The sequence below is a fragment of the Furipterus horrens genome, unplaced genomic scaffold (genome assembly GCF_987537825.1).
Source record: "Furipterus horrens unplaced genomic scaffold, mFurHor1.1.pri manual_scaffold_7, whole genome shotgun sequence".
Taxonomy (NCBI): domain Eukaryota; kingdom Metazoa; phylum Chordata; class Mammalia; order Chiroptera; family Furipteridae; genus Furipterus; species Furipterus horrens.
Genome location: NW_028327177.1, coordinates 141,757,759 through 141,777,993, shown reverse-complemented (window position 1 = coordinate 141,777,993; position 20,235 = coordinate 141,757,759). Strand labels below are relative to the sequence as shown.

The 20,235-nt window shown below is 53.2% G+C and overlaps 1 protein-coding gene across 1 annotated transcript in view; it reads left to right on the top strand.

The window, feature by feature from the left end:
• Positions 1-11,238, top strand: part of ARL8B (ARF like GTPase 8B) — a 28,045-nt gene extending 16,807 nt beyond the window's left edge. The window contains exons 2-7 of the mRNA XM_090284859.1: positions 2,709-2,789; positions 4,398-4,471; positions 4,854-4,947; positions 6,953-7,020; positions 7,300-7,370; positions 10,926-11,238. Of these exons, the coding sequence (XP_090140985.1) occupies positions 2,709-2,789; positions 4,398-4,471; positions 4,854-4,947; positions 6,953-7,020; positions 7,300-7,370; positions 10,926-10,975 (438 nt within the window). The 3' untranslated portion in view covers positions 10,976-11,238. The remainder of the gene's footprint in view (positions 1-2,708; positions 2,790-4,397; positions 4,472-4,853; positions 4,948-6,952; positions 7,021-7,299; positions 7,371-10,925) is intronic.
• The last annotated feature ends 8,997 nt before the right edge of the window (positions 11,239-20,235 follow it).

Genomic DNA, 20,235 nt, shown 5'->3' with positions numbered 1-20,235 from the left:
TGCTCTGCGCCACAGCAGCCGGGGTGGAATGCAGTGTTTTTTACAGGCCGTCTGCCTGGGAGCAGAACCCCTGTCTGCAGGAGTTCTGGAGACGCAAGAAGGAAGAAGAACAGAGACCGGGTGGTAAGCACCCCAGGGGGTGGAGGAGGTGGAAGCAGCTCCGAGGAGAGGGGACAGGCCTGAAATGGGACATCTGTGCTCCTTGTTTCTGTTTGGGAAGCACTGGAGAGAACCCTCTTCTCCCAAAACAAACACAAACAAACCCACTGGAATTTTGACAGCTGTTATTTTTTTTATTAATGTGATTTAACTGCCCAAATGAATCTTAACATTTGCTCTTAAACTGACGCTCTGTGGGAAGGAGCTTTGTGTGTGGTTGGAGGTCCAGATTTGCACAGAAAACTGCGAACAGTTTTCTTTTGGGAGCTGTTTAAGGAAGGCTTGTTCTGGTGTTCCGAAGTTGGGAGGAAAGGGACGTCGTGTGACCCTTGAAACGCTGCCGTAGTTGTTCCCGCACTGAGGCGCTCAGTCCCCTGCGCACAAAGCCGCCCGGGAGCTCGCAGCGAAGGGGGACAGCAGGGTTCAGAGCCCGAGGAAGTGCCCGCGCCCCTGCGCCCGAGTCCCAGGCGGCTCCCTGGGGGGGCATCATTCTTCGGGTGACTAAGGAGTCGGGGTCGCGGTCCCTAACTACCTACGGAAACTCTGGGGTGGAGAGACCACAGCTTTGCCGGAGAGATTACTTGGTGATGGTCAGCACCTCCTGTCCCGAGAGCTTGGTGGTTAAGGGAGTGGTCGGGCCGGGAGGAGGGGGAGGCAGGTGGGTCGGGCGCTGGGCGCGGCCGGCTGAGTCCGCAGGCCAGAAAGGAGAAGTGGCCGCGTTCAGGAAATGAGGCTTCTGCGCGCCCACGCCTCGTGAGTGCTGGCGGGCGGCTCCCGCGGCCGCTCCTGGCAAGTGCCTGGCAAGGGGAGGGCCGTGAAAGCCGTGCCGTTCGTCCAGAGACGGGGAGGAGCTGAGCGGCTTGGAAGCACGCACCATGTGTATCTAACGCATTTTCCAGCTCAGGAATAGGTGTTAAAACATCGGGGTAGATTTTATGGCGCCAGTCTTAAAGTCCAGAGGCTTTTTTCCCCGAACCCAGACTATAGAATGGTTTTTTCTGTTGGAAGACATTTGTAAGTTTGTAGTATGTTGTGTTAGCATTTTTCTGAAATTAGCCCAGACTCCACTGAACAAAGGGAAAGCGGCAGGACTTCTGGAGTTATATAGAGGAAGTGAATTGTGAAATTGGAATTCGGTGCTTGGGACTTAGGTTGGGGACGCGTGTGTGCCTCAGTAGCGTGAGATCACAGCAAACAGCCGGCTGCAGCCAGGGCCTTGGAAATAGTGTCATTTGTTTAATCAGGCCCTACTTGAGGTATTTCATAATCCTGGGTTGTTCACCTAAAAAGTAGACGATTGCCTGAAAAATTAGTACTTGGTAAATAAAATATCTAGATATGAGTATATAAAATCAGGGTGAGTGTACTTCCCAATCGCAGTCAGAATAAGGGCTGAGACAGCCCTGGCCAGATGGCTTGGCTGTGAAGCGCCGTGTGCTATCGAAGGTTGCGGGTTCAACCCCCAGTCAGGGTGCGTACGGGAGACAGCCAGCCTGTGTGTCTCACATTGATGTCTCTCTTATCTCTTTCTCTCTCTCCCCCCTCCATTCCTCTCTCTCTCAAAATCAGTAACAAGAATTTTGAAAAATAACCAGGAATAAGACAAGAAATGGGGGCAATCCCTTGTGAGAATCATGATCCTCACTGACAGATGTAAAGGTGGGAATGTTTGCGTGGACAGACCACGTGCCTGGGTGGACAGGATCTGCAGCGGTTGAACTTCCTTATTTCTGATGTGTGTTTGCCTGTGGGAGATGAGCCGAGACAGTCCCGGGAACGCTCCAGACCTGTGGCCTGCCCTCCAGGGTGACACGTGGCATGAGCTCGGTCCCTCACGCAGCCCTGAGCTGGGCGTAACCAGGGGATTGGGAAGAGTGGGGGCTGGGCTGCAGAGCCGCCTGTGTGGACGGTGCCATCGCGTTTCAGCCTCGTTGGGAAAGGATGGGTTTTTAAACGAGGCCTGAGATGGTTCGTGGTTGTCCCCGTGAAAAAAAGAGACTTCCTTGTCCTCTTGTTACCAAAGTTTAAGTTTGGGAAAGACATACCAGTGCTGTGAAAGGATTTACTTTTAGTCTTATGGCAGGAAGGCAAAGGACCGAAAGGAGAACAGAAATGGTTACATGCCTTAGGGGCACTTTCCTGTGACAAAACCCTGTGTAAGCCTTGTTGAAAGGGAGACTCAGAAAAGCCATTCGGCAGTGAATTTTAACAGCGACTGTCAAAGTAATGCAAATGCTAAAAATGAAACCCTACTTCTGATTTCCCTCTACTTGGTCAAAAGGTATGTGTGGGGGGGGTTAATAAATTTTCATACGTAGTTGTAAAGCACACTTTATTTTACACTTAAGGAAATATGTAAAAAAATGCCGTAATTTCAAAAATATCTCTAATGGGAAACTAGGCCTTTGGGTGAACAAAACATTGGCCTCTTCGGGAATCACGGCCGTCAGGACTGTCCCCGCGGCAGCTGCGCCAGCGCCGGCAGAGGGGGCGGGGGGGGGGGGGGGAAGCTGCGCTGTGTCCCCGCTAACCCGCCTGTTTCCTCTCAGTCAGGGCAGTTCAGTGAGGACATGATACCCACCGTGGGCTTCAACATGCGGAAGGTCACCAAGGGCAACGTCACGATAAAGGTACGTCGCCTCTCGCCCGCTGCGCCCGACGCCAGTGCGTGCAGCTGAGGACGCCTCTCTCGGGCGGGTTTTACCTGAACGTGTTCAGTTCTTAACTGACGGGCGGCCTGTCCCAGAAGAGTGTCGGTCGGGGGTGCCTTTTCCTTTCTCGGGTTGTGCGCGTGGGATGGCAAAGGCCTGCAGAGCCCTCGCGTGTGTGAGACGGTCCTGGGCGTGCAGCCCGCCCTCCGGGGTCTTCGGGACGTGGCATCACGTTACTCCGTGGGCGGCTTTTGTGTTGAAATCCGGTAGCTTATTTGTAGTGCTGGTGATTTAGTGTCCGTGGGGTAGCGAGCGTGGTCACCTAGTGTTCCCTTCCTTTACTGCTCAGCCTCAGAATTAGAACCGGGAAACGGGGACGTTTACTGAGGTGAATGACATACCTTTGTTTTTAGAGTGAGTTTGAATCACGGCTGTGGGACTGTTTGTGAGGGGCCATATTTTTGTTTGATTTGGTTGGTTCAGTGGCTCAGGGGAGCTCAAGTCCATGCCGGGCCCGCTGGGCCTGTGGCCTAGTTCCCAGGCTCGCAGACGCCATTGGCTGCGCTCTGGGTGGGGCCCCTGACTTCCTGTGCGCCCCCAGGGCCTGTAGCTAAATGGGAAGCCTTCTGAAGAAAAGTGCCAGGCTCGGGCCGTCCCCTGCAATAGCAGACCCAATAACAATAGTGAAATTACCGTGCTAGTAGCTTTCAAGTGGGTAGAACAATTTTACATAGAAAAACACAGAGGTAGAAATGTAAATGTTATTTACTGAATAATTAAACATTATTAGGCACCAACGTCTTTCCCCAGCTGGACAGTGAAACTTGGATAGATTCTGAATGAACCATGCGCTGTCCTGGCATTCAGATCTGGAAGCTGCGTGATTCTGGAGATCCCCAAAGGGTTATGTTAGAGCTGTACAAGGTAGTCCCCCGCCCGCCATGTCAGTCAGCCACGGCCCGAAGATGTGAAAAGGAAAGGACCAGAAATAAACGATTCCTAAGCTTCCAGTGGCGCGCGGTTCTGACGAGCCTGTGCCGTCCCACTCTGTCCCACCCGGGGTTCTGTCTTAGGCACCCCGGGTCCTGCCCGCTCCCCAGTCACTTACAGCCGTTCGCTTGTTCTGTTCTATGAGCCTTTGTTGGGGTTCATCTCTTGTGCCTGACTTACAAACCACACTTTACCGCACGTACGTGTGTGTGTAAGAGAGAACAGTGCATGTGGGGTTCGGTGCTCTGCGGTTTCAGGCACCCTCTGGGGGTGGGGGTCCCGGGACACATTCCCTGCAGCTGTGGGAGAACTGCTGTGGTTTCAGTATTGGAAACTTAGTGGTAAGCAGGCAAAAAAAAAAAGTTTGCACAAAAACTAAGTCTTTGCTCAAGCAGAACTTACCAGATTTAGTGTAAACATATTAAGTATGAACTTCAAGTTTAGAAGTGGCCCCCGAAACTTCCGGAGTAGGAGCCTGGAGGAGCTCCAGGTTTTCAGGAGCAATGTGGCTCGCCGAGCAAAGGGTGTCTCTGCCCACCCGCGCCCGCCCGCGTGTTCTCTGAGACGCCGCGGTGAGCGCTGTCTGTCTGGTTGCAGATCTGGGACATCGGAGGACAGCCGCGGTTCCGGAGCATGTGGGAGCGGTACTGTCGCGGGGTCAACGCGATCGTGTGAGTGCGCCTCGGGGTCACCCTGGGCCGCCGGGTGGGGACTTGGTTTTACTTCTCCCAGGGGCGCGTTCCTCTGTTCTCGGCAACAGCAGCCTCGCTCAGAGGTTTTCTCGGCGCGAGACTTGCAAATACTTGGTCGCAGAATGAGCGTTTTCCTGCTGCGTTCTGCCTGTGCAGCGCCGAGCAGGGGCATAACTGTGCTGCTCTCCCATGTGGGCTCCTAAGGACGCGCTATTTAAACTTATTTTGGGAGGATGAGCTTTTCTTTATCTAGGGCTTTATTTTGATTTGCAATTTCAGTAGTGTAACTCTTAAACATTTTTCACATTAAGTGTGATCATCAAAGATTACTGTGTATTGAAATCACTGTGATCTCTCTAAGGTACATGATAGACGCGGCAGATCGCGAAAAGATAGAAGCCTCGCGAAACGAGCTCCATAACCTTCTAGATAAACCCCAGTTACAAGGAATCCCGGTAAGTGCAGAGTGCTTGTTGCGTGGTGTTACGTGTAATAGCTGGAATTCATCACGGACTGGTGATGTGGGACTATGCGGTTACGTTCATTATGTGTACACCAATGAAACGCCATCTGCTTGGAAGTCTGGAAGTCTGCGCTGACCGAGCACCTGCCCGCCCCGGCCCCGTGCTGTCTCCCCTCTTCACCAGTCCTGGGCCCAGCTCTGGGCAGCGGCAGGGCTGGGGCGGCGGTGAACACGGCGCGCACCGCAGAGCCAGAAGCCCAGCGGAGGGGGTGCCCGAAGCTGCGCTGCGCTGCACTGCACAGGAGCAGCGCGCGGGCTGCCAGAGGCTTCAGTTAGGGGCGGTGTGGTCCAGTGGGAGGGAAGAAGGGACCCCGAGTGGTGGCAGCAGGCCGAGGTGTGAGCCCTGTGACACTGGAGGGAGAGAGTCCCAGATAAAGGCTCTGTGGTGGGAGGGGGCGGGCCCCGGAGGGGAGGCACAGGGCAGAAGGGGGAGGGGGCAGCGAGCCCCGAGGCTGCGGGCACCCTGGGGGGCTGTGGTGTGGGCCAGCCTGGATGGGACACCATGGCCTATCCCAGGTGATCAGGCGCGTTACTGAAACCCTTCTGGTTTCGGTTAGGAGTGGGCTGAAGGGGCAAGAGGGGCTGGACGGAGGACAGCGTTGGAAGCTGTTGAAGTTGTCCTGACGGATCCCAGCCCCCCGGGTGCAGGCGGCAGGCCGGATGGGGACACGGGAGCAGTGCTAGCCATCTGCAGGAACACTGTCCCTCAGGCTTGGCGTGGATGGGAGGGAGGCGAGAGGACAGCCCCTCCCCTGGCTCCTGGAGTCAGACGGAAGCTGGTGCCACTGGGTGACCGCAGGAGCGCTGGCGAAGGACGGGCCCACCTCACAGGGAAGGCCCGGGCCCAGGCTCCCTGCGCAGCACGCCGGTGCCCCTCCACATCACTGTCTGACTTTTTCTTCTACGTTAAAAATGAGTTTAATGTGCCCGGAGTGCAAGTCAGTCTCATCCTGGCCCTGTCAGGGTCCTAGTTAGGGCTGGCAGGAAGTCGCCGGGGCCCCTTCTGTCAGAGCCAGCACACCGCCTGCGGCCCTGCGGCCCGAGTCTGGGTCGGCCCTCCGGTGTGCGTGTCCGGGGTCTGGCAGACGGGAGCTCAGGCTGGGAACCGAACCACCTGCAGGCGCAGGTGGCTTTGCTGGGAGGCGGGGCCGCGAGGGGGGTTCCTGAATGTGGGAGGCAGGCAGAGACACCTGGCAGCCCCGTCAGCGACAGCTGTGATCGCAAACGACCACGACGCAGTGCTGGAAACGCAGGCGGGCTCTGGCAGGTGGCCCAGCCGCATCGAGCGTCGTCCCGTGCGCCATAAGGTTGCGGTTCAATCCCTGGTCGGGCCGCGTATGGGAAGCAGCCAATAGACGTTTCTGTCTCCCGTCCGTGCGGGTGGCTCTCTCCACCTCCCTCCCTCCCTTCCTTCCTCTCTCAATTTTTTTTAAAAAGGAAAGAAATACCAGCATGCACTCCATGGAATGCTTTTAGTAGAAGCTGGTGTATTGAATAAAGGGCATCTACATGGCGGAAGTCACAACAGGTGCTGATTTGAGTGATTAAATGAGATAAGCCACCTGTGACACAAAGACACTGTAATATTACGGCATGTGGCAAGTCTTTTTTGTTGTTGTTTTTGTTTTAATATTTTGTTTACTTTTAGAGAGGGGAAAGGAGGGAAAAAGAGAGGGAGAGGAACATCAATGTGCGAGGGAAGTACCAATCGGTTGCCTCTCACACGCCCCCAACAGGGGACCTGGCCTGCAACCCAGGCCTGTGCTCTAACCGGGAATCGAACCTGCAACCTTGCGGTTCGCAGGACGCTGCCCAGCCCACTGAGCCCCACCGGTCGGGGCAACATTCCCATTCTAACACCTGCACAGATGAATGTGATAAACTTCTGTGACGTGCTCTTATGTTAAGTTTACTCTTACTGCCTTTTCCTCTTAAAGGTGCTGGTCCTTGGAAACAAGAGAGATCTCCCTAATGCCTTGGATGAGAAACAACTCATTGAAAAAATGTACGTCTTGGAAAGAATGATGCCATTTTTTTATTGGTTCTAAATTGTACGGCTTTGCCCACCACTTTGTTTAGCCTTGTAATGTAGTGTGTCATTCCGTGATGATCTAGCCATGCTTTCAGGTGGGCAAACGGCCTGCGGAGACGTGAATCTCTGCCGTTTCTGTGGCCGTGACACAGCTTCCTCAGCCTAGTAACGCAGACGCGAGTAAGACTGAGCAGAGGGACAGTGAGACACCGTCTTCAGCCAGACTTACTCTCTTCATTCTGCTTCTTGCAGGAACCTGTCTGCTATTCAGGATAGAGAAATCTGCTGCTATTCAATTTCTTGCAAAGAAAAGGATAATATAGGTAAGAAATGGCAGGTGTGTTTGGAAAAAAGGGTTACACTGGAAGGAGTATCTGAAGGTATTTCTGTTTGTTGTCCCCATTTCTGTTCTAAGTGACTTCCTTTATAGAATCCGGTCGCTTTTGCCTGAAGAAAAAGAGTAGATGTTGTACCTTCAGCGGCAGATGTCACATCCTGAGACTGTTCTGCACTATTTAAAGAAGCAGGTGCAGCAGACAGGAGGTGAAGCAAATGGGGTGTCGGTTTATTGTGTTAACTTGCGCAGAGCCAGTGCCCAGCAGTGCTCTGCAATAGACTGCCATTCTTAAAACAAGACTTTACCAAAAGTGGTCCACAGGCACTATAACTATTTTTAATTTATGGAACCAGTATATTACTAAAATATGTTATCACTGTTGGAGATAGAAACCCCCAAATACCCTTTATCTACTTAATGTCCGTATATTGACTTCCTAGAACTGCCACAGCAAAGTACCACAAGCTGGGTGGCGTAAAACACAGTATTCCCTCCCGCTCAGGAGGCGGGATGCCCGGAACCTAGGTGCGGGCTGGGTGTGCTCTCCAAGGGCCAGGCGATTGCCGACCTCCTGGGCTTGCCGGGTCCCCGCCCACGGCTTCGTGTGGCCTGCTCCGCCGTGTGTGTGCGCTCTTCTCAGTGAGCCTGGCTTCGGCTGTGACTAAGCACGTCTGCCGAGGCCCTGGTCCACATAAATGCCGAGGTTCCAAGGGGCGTCAGGTGGTAGGGGCACTGCTCGGTCCCAGGTCCTTAGAGGGCATGCGGTTCCGCTCTCCTCTCCCAGCTGACCATCTCCCAGATTGTTTAATACGCGGAAGTGCACTGAAGCCAAGTGCGGTGAGCAGTGCCAAGCTGTAGTGAAGGCGTCCTGACACTTGTCCTTTAGCCGCCATTCATCATTCTTACCTTTTTCCTACGTCAGTCCCGGTCTGTGTCTCAGCTCCTTCCCCAGCCCTTCAGACGTGAGCCCAGAGTACTGACGGCTTCCCTGGCCGGCTCTGGGCTTCCTTTGAAGGCCACCGGAGGCGGTCGGAACCCGGCGCTTCGCTAGCAGACACAGGTTCTCCTCTGTTAAATGGGGAGGATGGTGACTGGTTCCATTGGCGCATTCGGCTAATTGAGAACAGACTATTCAAGCATTTCAGGTGACATAGAGTTTATTTCTAATTCGCTTTCCTGCGTTGGAGGAAACTGGTTCCATTTTAAGCTGTGCCTCCAAGGGAGCACTTGCTTACACACCAGCGGCCCCCAGCAAGGGTGTTCCCGCAGGAGACGGCTGACAGTGTCTGGAGACATTGGTGGGTTGTCATTACGAGGAGGGCGACTCTGGCGTCTAGTGACGGAGACCAGAGATGTGATGCTGTGAACACCCTGCAGACCCCACAGCAGACGACTGTCCGGCCTCAGGTGTCAGCAGTGATGAGGCCGCGAAACCCTGTTCTGCACCAGCCTTACCTGTCGGCACAGCAGGCCAGGCTGTACGTCGGTGCTCCCTGTGACTCCTAGTTCCCGAGATGGGGGAAAGGTTTTCCACTGAGCACAGAAATCCTCTGTCTTAACCAATCATGGTAAACTAGCCGGAGACGTTCCTAAAACACGTCTCTTGGGCTCATGCAGCACAGGCCGGGGAGGGGAGCTGGCAAGAGCCCCCCTGGTCTGCCTGCAGCTCAGCCCACAGGACTCCCGGCTCTCAGAGGAGCGGCAGGCCCAGGGGGCAGGTCCGCGCGGCACCAGACTCGGCACCGGGGGTTGTGAGTCAGAACGCCTGCTCGTTCGAAGCGAGAGCTGCAGCCGACGGCCGAGTAGACTTCTTGGCTATTCAAGTCAGAACGTCCTCCTTCGCTTTAGCTTTTATAACGTGGTTTGGTGTCAGATCGATCTGTTTGCTTAATTGCTCCAGAAAGCCCACACGGTTCAGATGTTCCACTTTCAGCTTCCTAAGGTGGTGCCGGCTGTCCTTCCACTGGCGACCTGTCCTCAGATCACACACAGCACAGATGCCTTCTGGGAAAAGGGTCTTTGCAAAGAGGGCTCACAGCCGTGGCCCTTCTTGTCCTGGAAGATGACGATCTTATTCCTTGTCTGCCTTTTTGTCTAGTCTTAAGGATTCCTCTGTCCACGAGATTTTTTGTAGTGAATTTTTGAAACATTAAACCTAGTCAGTTCACTTTCCGATTTTCCTTCTCGCCGTTCAGTCCAAATGACTGTGGCTGGGCTGTCCTTTTGAAGTGCCAACGGGATCAGTCATTGTCCCCACACTGGGGGTGGGCAGGCCATGTGGCTTACCGTTTCCCTAAAGCACCTGAGCTAGGAAACTGGGGGAGCGAACTTTTCCTCATTGTCAGGCTTGGGGGACGGTGCTGCTCCCGAGGGATGCCACAGGACGTCACGCCGCCGTACGCCTGAAAGAACGCAGGGGCAGGAGTCCAGTGTTGGCACCTAGTGGCGCCTCTGCTCAGTCTGGGTGCTGTTCCCGGCTGCTCTCGGCGGCCACGGTCTCCGGGCCCCTGTCTGGCGTCTTCATTCCTGTCGCTGGGTGCGCCCCCACTGCTCACCATCCTTGCGCAGGGCCATTCTTCCTCCGTGTGCGTGCCGCTCAGCAGCTCCCCCGACCAGCAGGTCCTCCCCAGCCGCTGCGTGGCCCCGGGCCCCGGCGCCTGTCGGCCCGCACCTCGGTCGCGCTGCCCCTTTGCCGCCTCCCCGCACGCGCTGGGCTTGCTTCAGGCCTTCGCCGCTGCCCTGTGTCCCATCCACTGCCCAGCCTGGCAGCCCTCCAAGTGTCCTCCTGCTGCTGCTGTTGGTCTTACTGAATAAACGGATGCAATCGCCCTGCTTACAGTCCTGCAGTAACTTCGCTGGCTTGAGAATAAAACCCAAGTCTCAGCGGCTTGGAGCGGCGTTCAGGGTTCACAGGCTCCACTCAGCCCTGCAGGTCTCAGCTGAGGACAGCGTGGCTCCCGGGGGACATCTGGCAGTGTCTGGAGATATTATGGGATGTAACAGCTGAGGGGGTGGTGATAATGGCAGGTAGTGGTAAAGGTCATGGATGTTGCAAAATACTCCGCTGTGCACAGGAAGGGAGCCTCCCCTCTTCCCAGCAGAGAGTTAACCAGCCCCGGGTGGCAAAAGGGTCTGTCGGAGGCCCTGCCCTTAGCACTGAGCGGCACCCCTCAGTTGTCACATCCAGTAATACCGCCAGGCATTCTGTGGGGTGGCCTCCAACCCCAGATAAATACTCGTATGCTTCCCGGCTGCGGTGCCAAACGCTCCTGCCTGGTCTGCGTGTCAGCGCGCCTCTGAGTGACTAAAAGATGGCACCGGCTGTTCTCAACCCGGTTTCACTTGTAAATGCGACTCTTCAGCCAGAAGTCCCCAGGCGGGCCTCTTCGGGCTCAGGGAACGGGAGCAGCAGTGCAGGCGCGGAGAAGCGGAGCAGTGCGGGTGGGCCCTGCACGTGCACTGGCTACATTTTAAATATTCTCTCTGATGTTCCGTTTCTGGACTTCGGTATCTTAACACCTTTTTTTCCCTCCATCTTTAGATATCACACTTCAGTGGCTTATTCAACATTCAAAATCTAGAAGAAGCTGAAAAGCATCTCCTGGTCTCCAGCCCTTCCTGGCTACAACCCTAGAGTTACTCTCCGCTCCTCTGAAGTACTTCCCAGAATACGGTCCTTCCTAAACCCAAGCAATTGCCTTCTTCAGAGTTAATTTCTCATGTGCACTGCTGAAGATGTGTATCTGACCCTTCATAAGAATCAGCTAGGGTTGTCATGATAAAGTCAGCACACAAAAAGGCTTCTTATACATACTCGTCTTCAACAGTATGGAAAGCTTTTTACAAAAACAAAATATACTTTTGACCATCTTAAATCAAGAAAATTGCATTATTTCTGTTCTGGTCTTTCTGGGCCAGATTTTTATATTGGTTTTTGGTAAATGTCTATCTATGATATTTCATTATAGAATCTAGTAGCTTAACACTGGTACTGACTTGACACAGCATGAAGTTTCTAGTGCCGCACACAGTATTTAGAAACCCTTTAGCTGAGTTGTGTGGGACACAGACGTACCGTTTCCATCGTCCACACGTGCATGTGAAATGTCTCCTTACACCTTAGGAATTTAAAAACCTGCCTGCAAGGAGTGAGCAGAGGCACCAGATCAGTGCTGGTGGTTCTTTACACGGGTGAGATCTTAGGTGATGGATTTTTAAAACGTTCTGCTTTCTGAGACGCCTTCATCACCGGAGAGCAGCTGGGGACCGGGGGGACTAAGTGAGGCGCGCTGCTTTGTACCTGTCCAGGTCGTCCCTTCTCCCTTTTTCTTCTTCCCCTCCCTTTTTTTCTTTTTCTGGTTCAACACACTTTTCTAAGGGGTTGGGAATAGAAGAATTCCCCAAAAGCTTTCATGAATTTCGAGCATTCTGGCCAATCTAATAAAACCTGTTCACGTCAGACTCCTTTCTATCGCCAGCATTTATACCAGCGCAGCGGCACAGCGCTCTCCGCTCCGGACTTTTTATATCCAGTCACGAAGCTGACTTTCAGCACAAGAGATACTTACAAACAAAACACTCTTTTCTGTCTTACTGCTGTGAGGTTGGGCGCTCTTTTAAGCCTGGTGCAGTTAGACATCTCGATTGTTGTGACAACCCTGGACCTGCCCGCTTTATCTAACGCTGTCGTGCGGGGTGTCTGCAGGTTGCTGAGTCATCAGCCACGCGCGGAACTGAGGGCCTGCGCTGTTCACTGTCAGCTTCCGGGAGGCAGAGACGTAGCAACACCCCTGAACCCGTCTGTAGCTCAGGGTCTCCTTGTCCACCAAGGGCCGTGGTACTGCTGGTTCCCGTGTAGACCGGGGTTCACACAGATGGCGGCCGCGGGTGCGAGTGTGGCGCACCTGCCCTGGGCGGCCGCACACGCCCGCAGCTCTGTTCTTGGCCCGGCAGCCCTCGTGCGGACTGTGCGCTGGCACGCGTGGCGAGCACGCGGTGCAGCCCGCAGCGGGTCCTTTCCCAGACACCGGCTCTCATGAACGGACGGGCCGGCCTTAGCGTGGCTCCGTGCGAAAGACCGCCCCGCGCTTCACACACACTGCCTGTGTCTCTCGGGCCGCATTCTCGTGAGTAGAGTCGCGGCTTTTAAAATTCTGTTCTTATTCTTTGAAGCATGTTACAGACTCCCTGGTGGGGGCGGATGGTTCTGTAAATCAAGGGATGGTCAAACTTGCTACTGTGGTTCAACACGGAATGGTCACCGTGAACCGTGACAGAGAATGTGGCGATTAACTTGTGCCTAAAAGGAGGAATCAGAACTGGAATGTGTGACCGTAGGGACCGCATAGGTGCGCGAACTGACCTTAATGTGTTTGTGTGTCTGTCCATTGCTTTCAGCATTTCAGGACACCCAGACGCGCCTCCCGACATTTTCCCGTGCGTTAACCTCTGCATGTGAAAACCTCACAGTTACTGACTTTGTAAATACGTGGACTTTTTATTTAGGTGGATGCGTTTTTCATCTGTTTACTGCTCTTCTCAGCTTTATTCAATAAACTTGCATTTTGAGGGTTGTATTGACAATTTTAACTTGAAACGTGTGTGTTGTGGTGGCAGGTGCTCACTTGTCGGGGAGAGGGGGGGACGCTCCTGTGAGCAGGGTCCGCAGACTGGGCGACAGCAGCTCAGCCCGCAGAGAACGGCGTCTTTGGGTTACTTAATGAAGAAATAAACTTTTAAAATATCCACGATTGATACTGTGATTTTTTTTTTTTAGGGTGGGTCCTTGTAAACCGTCATGATACACCAAATATAGGACTTTTAAAGTGGCAAGAGCTAGTTGAGCATTTTATAATCCTACCAAAAGTCTTACCAAAACTACTACTAGTTAGTTGAAATTGTAAGACATGCCTTCAGTTCCAGAAAGAAAAGATTTAAGTATCAAACTTAGTGTTTTCCCCACAAAGGCACATTTTTAAAGTAAAGCATTTGGCCTCTTTTGCTAGCATGTTCTCTTCTGCACTGTGAAAATGAACGTTTCTCTAAGAGCTGTTTGAGAAGTGAGTGTTATTTTTGCCCAGAGAGGTTCACCCTGGCTCGCTCTCTGCGTCTGGACTGTCCGTCTGGGCTGCCAGACCTCGCTGGCCGCTGAGAGGTATGATTTCACATCTCTGGGGCAGAAGCCGCTAGGCGGTCAGGTTAAACTTCTTTTCTTGAGTCAGTGGAGCCCCGTAGTCAAGCAGTAGATTTGGCGGTCTTCTCACCCCGCAACCCAAGCAGTTTTGGAGGAAAAGAGTGTGTGCTCGGGGGTTGGGGGGTGTAAAGGCAGCGTGCTTTGCCCCTGACTCTTAACTCTGCACCTGCCTCTGAAAATGGACTCCTAAACCAGTCCCTTTGCCTCTGTCAGGTAAACTGTACTGCACTGGGGCCACTTGCGTTAGTGGCCGTTGTCCTGACCGAGGAACTCGGGGCCTGTGTATTCAGTCCGTCCGTACGGGATTCAGTTACACTAAAACCCTGGGGACTTGGTCATTCCAGCCCCTCCGGCTGGCAGACTGAGGCCGGGGTGGAGGTTTACACGGACTGCAGCCCCCACCGTAACTAACAGCCACGGGGGCCACGTGATTGACTTGCAATTTGCTATTGCGGGGAACCCACCGTGTTCAGAATTTGGAAAGTGTTTTCATTTTGTTACCGACGTCCAAGGGGCTGCCCTCCATGGTGTGTGTCTTCGGTGAAGATTCTGAAGAGGAAGAGTTGCGCCAACACCGGCCTCCGACTTCGCTCCCACGTGCAGTTCCAGGGTCGCAAGGGGCCCACTGCAGCTGTTTCCTGTTGGCCAGTAAACACCCTTGGGCGATCTCTGTAAAACTCAGCTATTCGCCAGAATGGGCACGTCTATAACGGCTGCCGCTCGGACGCTCTTAGGGCAGCAGGGGAAGCCGGTCGCCCGCGTGCTAGACACAGTTGGGGGACGTTCTGCAGGCTGAGCCTGCTCCCCGCGCCCCGGCCTCAGAGCCGTGAATGGACTTGAAACCCTCGAGGCGGGGTGGTTAGGTGATGCGGTTTCCCAGCAGAAAGGGGAGCCGGGGAAGATCGCTCGGCCTCACTTTTGACGGGGGGCGTTCACAAAAGGAAGAGATGTCATGGAAACCAACTGCCATTTGAATCTTCCCGTGGCGTGGTTCTGTTGATGAGCATTGAGGGACCGGTTTTCTTCTAGGCTAGTGACCAGCGTGTGGCAGGTGAGCCGCTGAACCTCCTCTTGGCCCCGCAGTTCTCCCATCTGTGACGGGACCAGCACTGGGTTTCTAATACACACACAGTGATCCCTCACTCACCGCAGGCGTTCCGTTCTAGACCCCCGCCCCCCGCGACAGGTGAAAGTGCGCGAAGTAGGAACCTCACATCTATTTTAGCATTTATATGTATTTTAAGGCTTTATAAACCCTTCCCACACACTTATAAACCATTCCCAGTCCCTTATTAACCTTTCCCACACTTTTATAAACACTACTTATGTTCTTAAACATATTCTACCCTTTAACCTACGTGACTTTAACAACATATGTATCCAGTACTGCAAAATCCTGTGATAGAGCAAAAAATCCGCAATAAATAATTAAATATGATGTTTTTTAAAATTCCGTGGTACAGTCAGGCCACGGTAAGTGAACCGCGATGCAGCGAGGGACCGCTGTATGAATTTCTTCCACTAGCCCGCTGCGGTTCTAACAGCCTGGAGATTTGGAGGCTGGTGAAACGGAAGAGAGATGGAAATGCCCACTTACCCTCGTAAATATGTTATTACGTGTTTCTCCCTCTTGAAATAATCCAAAACCAGAAATGGTTAAGGGCTGGAGATCACAGACGGTTTGCAAAATGATACAGTAATTTTAACATTTCATTTAAAGAAAATGCTATAAGCACAGGGTCTTATATTGTAAAAGCCATTTAAAAATGTTAAAGTATAGCCCTGGCTGGTAGGGCTCAGTGGGTTGAGGGCCAGCCTGCAAACCAAAGGGTCGCTGGTTCGATTCCCAGTCAGGGCACAGGCCTGGGTAGCGGGCCAGGCCCCAGTAGGGGGTGCAAGAGGCAACCCACACGATGTTTCTCCTCTTTTCTTCCCTCCCCCTCTCTCTAAAAATAAATTTTAAAAATTTTTAACGTTAAAGCAGAACTGTATATTGGTATACAATGTGGACAAATACCAATTTGGGGGTAAACGGCCTCGCGCTAACGTTTAACACTTTATAGGTGCTGTGCTGCTAGGTTCTGATAGAATTTATTTGGCGCTTGGAGAACCCTGGAGCAGTTATTAGAAGCTACTTCCTTTGAAAGTAATGCGGGCAGAGGTGGGGAGGGGACAGCAAAACCAACGTGTTCCCTTCGGAATGTGGTAATTACATCATCTCCTCCAGCCAGCATCTTCCGTAACCCTCAGGGGGGTCACAGACCCTGAGCCTTGTCCATTTGCGCCACATGATACGTCCTTTCCCGCCTGCGTTCCAGAACATCGCTGGTAGGTGGCTACCCAGTGTGAGACCTGGCTCGCTCCTGCGCCTGCGGGTGTTGTTCTCTGAGGAGAGAGGAGTGGCTGTGATTGCCGTCACCTCGCGGAGTTCCCGAGAGCACCAGCTCTCCGCGCCCTCGAAAGCAGGGTGAGAATCTCTAGAATTCGCACTTCTCTCTGGAAGCATCAGCTCCCTAAGGGCAGACGACAGGCACGTGGGTGGGAAATGTCAGTTCTTGACGGTCAGGGCTGGCTCTGGTTTAGTGGGAAGACGCACACCGCTTTTCTTGTTTGGGGGCAGGCGGGTTTTTAATAGGTGAGTCGCATCATACAAAAGTTAAAAAGACACGAACTCTTGATCCCACCCACGACTGAGGAACCGCCTCCCTGGGCCTTACTGGGGGCTCGTACATCAGTCTCTTATTTATGAAGAGCAAGGAGAAATATATTCGCTCAGCTCCTTTTTAATCACTTTCTTACATGGAAGGTAGTGTGCTGGGTGGGCGCACGGCTGTTTTCCACTCACGGTGTCCTGGCGACCTTCCTGTGTCAGCGGAGAGAGTCCCTCGTTGCTTTCATGACAGCGGGTTCCCGCTTCCCGGTGTGGGTGGTTTTCACGGTGGTGACTCTGGGACCTGTTTCCCCGGCCCGCGCCCGTCAGCGCTCGGTGGTTCGTACCCCTTGCGTTCTAGGCAGCACTGCAGTGTCGCGTGCAGCGATGCGCAGAAGCAGGTCTGGGTTACGGGGTCGGTGCGCTGGTACTCACGGCAGGTGCCGCCCCGCGCCCCGCACGGCCGTATCGGTTTTTGTCCTGTGTCTCACCCACAGCGTGTGGACAGACTTACAGGTTCCTGCCCACCAAGTAGGTGGGAACCATCAGGCAGTATTCCATCCCAAACCAAATGTGCAGTTTAGCTCTCTTACCAAGCTGCAGGAAAATACTTCCTTCATTCTAGAGTTGGGCCTTCCCCAAATTAACAGTGGGATTAGAGGCAACTCCCCTTCTTCTATTTATGTATTATTATTTTTGCTTAGTGTATCACCCCCTTTATAAAGCAAGTATGTACTGCTTTAGAAAGAGACAATGATTTGTTTTAAAAGCCATCATCACATTGCTTGAGTGTTTTACATCATTGCTTTGGATAAATTATTTCTAACTTCTTAGGCTAGTACAATCCCCGCTTTAAATAAGACTGTTTGAACCCTGATGTTTGGCATGAGCTCTGGGACCCAGGAGAGGGACAGAGCTTTCCTCTGGCTGTGCAGTTTTAGGAACCTAGAGCAGTGATCCGTGCACTCAGACTCAGAAGGTAGGTTCTGGAAACAGGAATGTCCCCCTTTCCTAACAATGGAGGGTATGTTTAAAGGCACTGAAACCCAGGTGAGCCCGTTCACCTCCTTCAACAAAAGGGGAGGTTGAATCTGGATTGCCTTGGGGACATGACCACACACCGCAGAGAGCCGGAGCCGTGCTGTGTAGACGCTGGAGCGGGGTGGGGGGGTCAGTAGACCTGGAATCAGGCTACAAGACACAGAGCTTCAGTCCTTGTCCTGTTTCATACTGTTTCCTTAGGCACATTTTTCCCCCTAAAGTAGTGCTTTGAAAATAGGAGGGGATTGGCCCCGGCTGGTGTGGTTCAGTGGGTTGACCACTGGCCTGTGAACAAAAAGGTTGCCGGTTCGATTCCCAGTCAGGGCACAGGCCTGGGTTGTGCACCAGGTCCCTACTTGGGCGCACATGAGAGGCAACCACACATTGATGCTTATAAATAAATAAGTAAACTATTTAAAAAAAAATGCTGTGGCTCAGTGGATTGAGCGTCTGCCTGCGAGCGAAGTGTCTCTGGTTCGATTCCCAGTCAGGGCACATGACTCGGTTGCACGTCAGGTCCCCAGCAGAGGGTGCAAGTGAGAGGCAACCACACAGTGATGCTTCTCTCCCTCTCTCCCCTCTCTCTACAAATAAAATAAATTATTAAAAAAAAAAAAAGACCAACTGCAATTGCTACAGAGCTGAGGAAAATAAAGTCTTAAAAAAGAAATAGAAGGGGCTTAGTTTATTTAATTCACCCAACAGACCTCAGGTGTACCTGCAGCAAGTGCTTTGACTACTCTGCTCCTGAGTTCACAGAGCAGAAGGGGCTCACTAGGTTAGCACCCCATCGTGGGTTCACTCTGCACGTGAAGTAATTTCAGCCTCCTGACTGGCATGTGCCCGGAGTACTGCTCTCTGTGCCCTCCTTCTACAGGTGAGCAAGCCGTTCCAGAGAAGTAACTTCCCAAGGTCACTCGGAGGGCAGAGCTATGGTTGGAACACCCCCGGCAATGACACTTCTGAGCCTCGGTTCTTGGTTGTCACCTTTTTGGCACACAGCCCCAGAGTAAAGCCATTTGCCATCGTGCATTCCAGTTTGATGTAGTTTGTCCTTCATCTTTGTATGTGTCCCTCAATGCTCTTGTGAGATTATGTGCAGAAAAACCTATCACAAAACAAATCGAGTTTCTTAAAAGAACTGATTTTTCTGGGAGGGTTTTCTGATCAGAGACGGGAGTTGTGCCCATCTTATCAGACGCATTTACCTTGACGGGATTCCAGTCTAACCTGGAGGGCAAGCACAGGATACTCCATTGTCATGTGATTCCATTTGGTTTGAGCAGGAAACTAGCCTGTAAGTCAGGCGGTGCTTTGCCGGGCCCTGATGTCAACATGGTTGCCTGGGGGGTGTGGCCAGGAAGATCAGGGGACCAAGCTGTCCGCTCTGAGAGCTAGTGGTAGTCACTGTCCCCAGGACTAGTGTGGGAGACCTGGGCAGCAGCTCTTTTTCTGCCTAGAGCCAATTAGCCAATGAGCCCTTGGGCCCCCTCCACCCCATTTCTTCCCTATGGCTTGCAGAACAGACCTTACAAGGTTTTCCGCAAAGAGCAGACAAGAACACACGTGAAGTATTTTGAAAACCACAAGATGTATACATACAATCGGCAGCTGTTGTCAGTTTTACCATAAAACGCATCTTTCATCATTTGGATGTTTTTCTTCGATTCTGGAAAGAGATTTGTTTCCATTAGACCTTGGGTTGTCTTCCAGTGTTTCTTTGGCCCCTTCCCCGCTTCCATTACACCTCCTCCGTGTGGCAGAAAGTCCCGTGACCCTGAGAATGGGATGAATGAGCCACACGACAACTTTCTCACCCTCTTAATCACTCCCGGGTCGCTCAGCCAGTCTCTCACTCGGGCCCCCCATCAAGCCTTGCTTCCCAAACTTCCCGGGAGCCTGGCCTCACAGGCACGTGCTCTAGACTCACCGAGGCCAAACCTCAGCAGACATCACCACCTGCAGCCGGCAAAAGAAAACAAACCCCGGCTGAACCAGAGCAGGAAAGCCCCAGCCCTTCAGAGCCAACGTGTGAGGAGTCAAGTGACCTGATCAGGAATCCAGCCCCCACCTCGAAGGTTAGGTTCCTGCTGCCGCGCACAGGAGAGAGGACGGGAGGGGGAGGGGAGAGGGTTAAACTGGTAAAAATCATTGCTGGTGGCAGCACTTGGGACTCCCCCACCCCACCCCCGCTCATTTTTAAAGATCTTATTTCGCGAGAAAGGCAGTAAGTATAGCCTAACTCAGTATACCCTGAAATTGCCAGATGCTATGAATCTCCCCAAAACGCTGTGAACTCACGTTCCTGGGAGCCCCCGTCGGAGCTGGACAGGCCCGGGACAGGATCTGGGGATACGCGTCTTACAGTTCGTGAGCCGTCCTTACACATGAAACGTTCCAATAAAAGGAGCAGAATTCCGGAAACCGTGGTGCGCGATCTTGAGCCACAAGGTAGTATCCTGCCCCCGCCATCAACAGGCAAGTTAACAACCCTGCCCTTCCGGGGGAGAAGGTGAAGGGGTTAAGAAGTACAGACCGGTGGTTACAAAACGGGGGGCTGTGACGGACAGCGTAGGGGATACGACCCACATCGCAGTGATTTGCTATGGTGTCCGCTGAGTCCTGGGAACGCGGGCGGCGGGGCACTAGGTGAAGCCCATGACGGTCTGACCGCACTGCGCTGACGCTGCGCCCCTGGAAGTGACACAAATAACACGGAAAGGCAGCTGTAACCGGGAAAGCCATGTTCGACTCTGCCCTTGCCCTGCGAAGCAGCTCCTGCACAGCCGTGTTCCCGTCCCTCCCCTTTCCGTATAGACTTTAACTGGCGACGGCCCTGCCCTGCGGCAGGAGCGGCTCTGCCGGGTCCCGGCTTCGCGAGGCGGGTCCCGGCCACGTCTCTGTCCCGCGACCGGCGTGCGCTCCCGTGCCGCGCTCCCATTGGCTGGAAGTTCCTTCGCCCGGAGC